At 75.5% G+C, this 772-nt stretch overlaps 1 protein-coding gene across 1 annotated transcript in view; it reads right to left on the reverse strand.

Annotated features, from left to right (window-relative positions):
- ITPR1 (inositol 1,4,5-trisphosphate receptor, type 1) overlaps window positions 1–772 on the reverse strand; it is an 83864-nt gene that overhangs the window by 51081 nt on the left and 32011 nt on the right. Inside the window, exons 8-9 of the mRNA XM_012732094.1 lie at window positions 447–693; window positions 155–318 (exon numbers count right to left, since the gene is read on the reverse strand). Coding sequence (XP_012587548.1) covers window positions 155–318; window positions 447–693 — 411 coding nt within the window. The remainder of the gene's footprint in view (window positions 1–154; window positions 319–446; window positions 694–772) is intronic.

Consider the following 772-nt stretch of genomic DNA (forward strand, 5'->3'; position numbering starts at 1 on the left):
GTCCGCGATCCGCCTGTCCTGCTCCCGCGCTCGGGGAGCCCCTCACCCTCGCGCCTGCAGCTCAGGCCCCTGCGCCTGTAAGGAGGCACGACCCCTCTAACAGCGGACCCCAAGCCTTCACTGTGCCACGCCGGCTCTGCGCTGAGCACCCCACAGTGGAAACAAGCGAGGGACAGTGCGTGTTGGGGGCCAGGACCCGGCTGCGGCCGCCCTCGCTGTCTGGACGGCGCGAACCCCGCAGGAGTGCAGAGACGCCCGGGAGCGTCTGCGGCGGGCGAGGGGCGGCTTCCCTCCTGCTGGCCGGCGTGGCCACGTCCACTGTGAGGAGGGGACCGGGCCCGCTGGGGTGGGCCCGTCCGCCAGGGCCCCCGAGGTCACCCCGCGGCCCCGCAGCCCTGAGGGGGCCCGCCTGGCCTCCCCCCGCGACCCCCCAGCCTGAGGCGGACCTGGCTCGCGCCCTCCCTCCAGGAAGCCCCGGCCACCGCGCCCCTCGGGGGCTCCGCCCTGACCCCCTCGGTGGCCACAGCTCGGCTCCTCCGCGGTCAGGAGCGGCCGGAGGGTGAGGACACGCGCGGGCGCCGTCTCGCTCACGTGCAGCTTGTTGAGCAGCACGGCGTCGGTGGTGCTGCCGGCGCCCGGCTTCGCGGCCTTCCAGAACTGCTTCTGGGCGGAGTAGCGGCTCATGGGGCACAGCTTGAAGAGGCAGTCTGCAAGAGAGGGGCGGCGTCACCCACGCGCCCGGCCGGGCCGCCGGGAGGGGGACCCCGGGGCG

This window comes from Condylura cristata, unplaced genomic scaffold (assembly GCF_000260355.1).
Source record: "Condylura cristata isolate star-nosed mole 26May11 unplaced genomic scaffold, ConCri1.0 scaffold00033, whole genome shotgun sequence".
Lineage (NCBI taxonomy): Eukaryota > Metazoa > Chordata > Mammalia > Eulipotyphla > Talpidae > Condylura > Condylura cristata.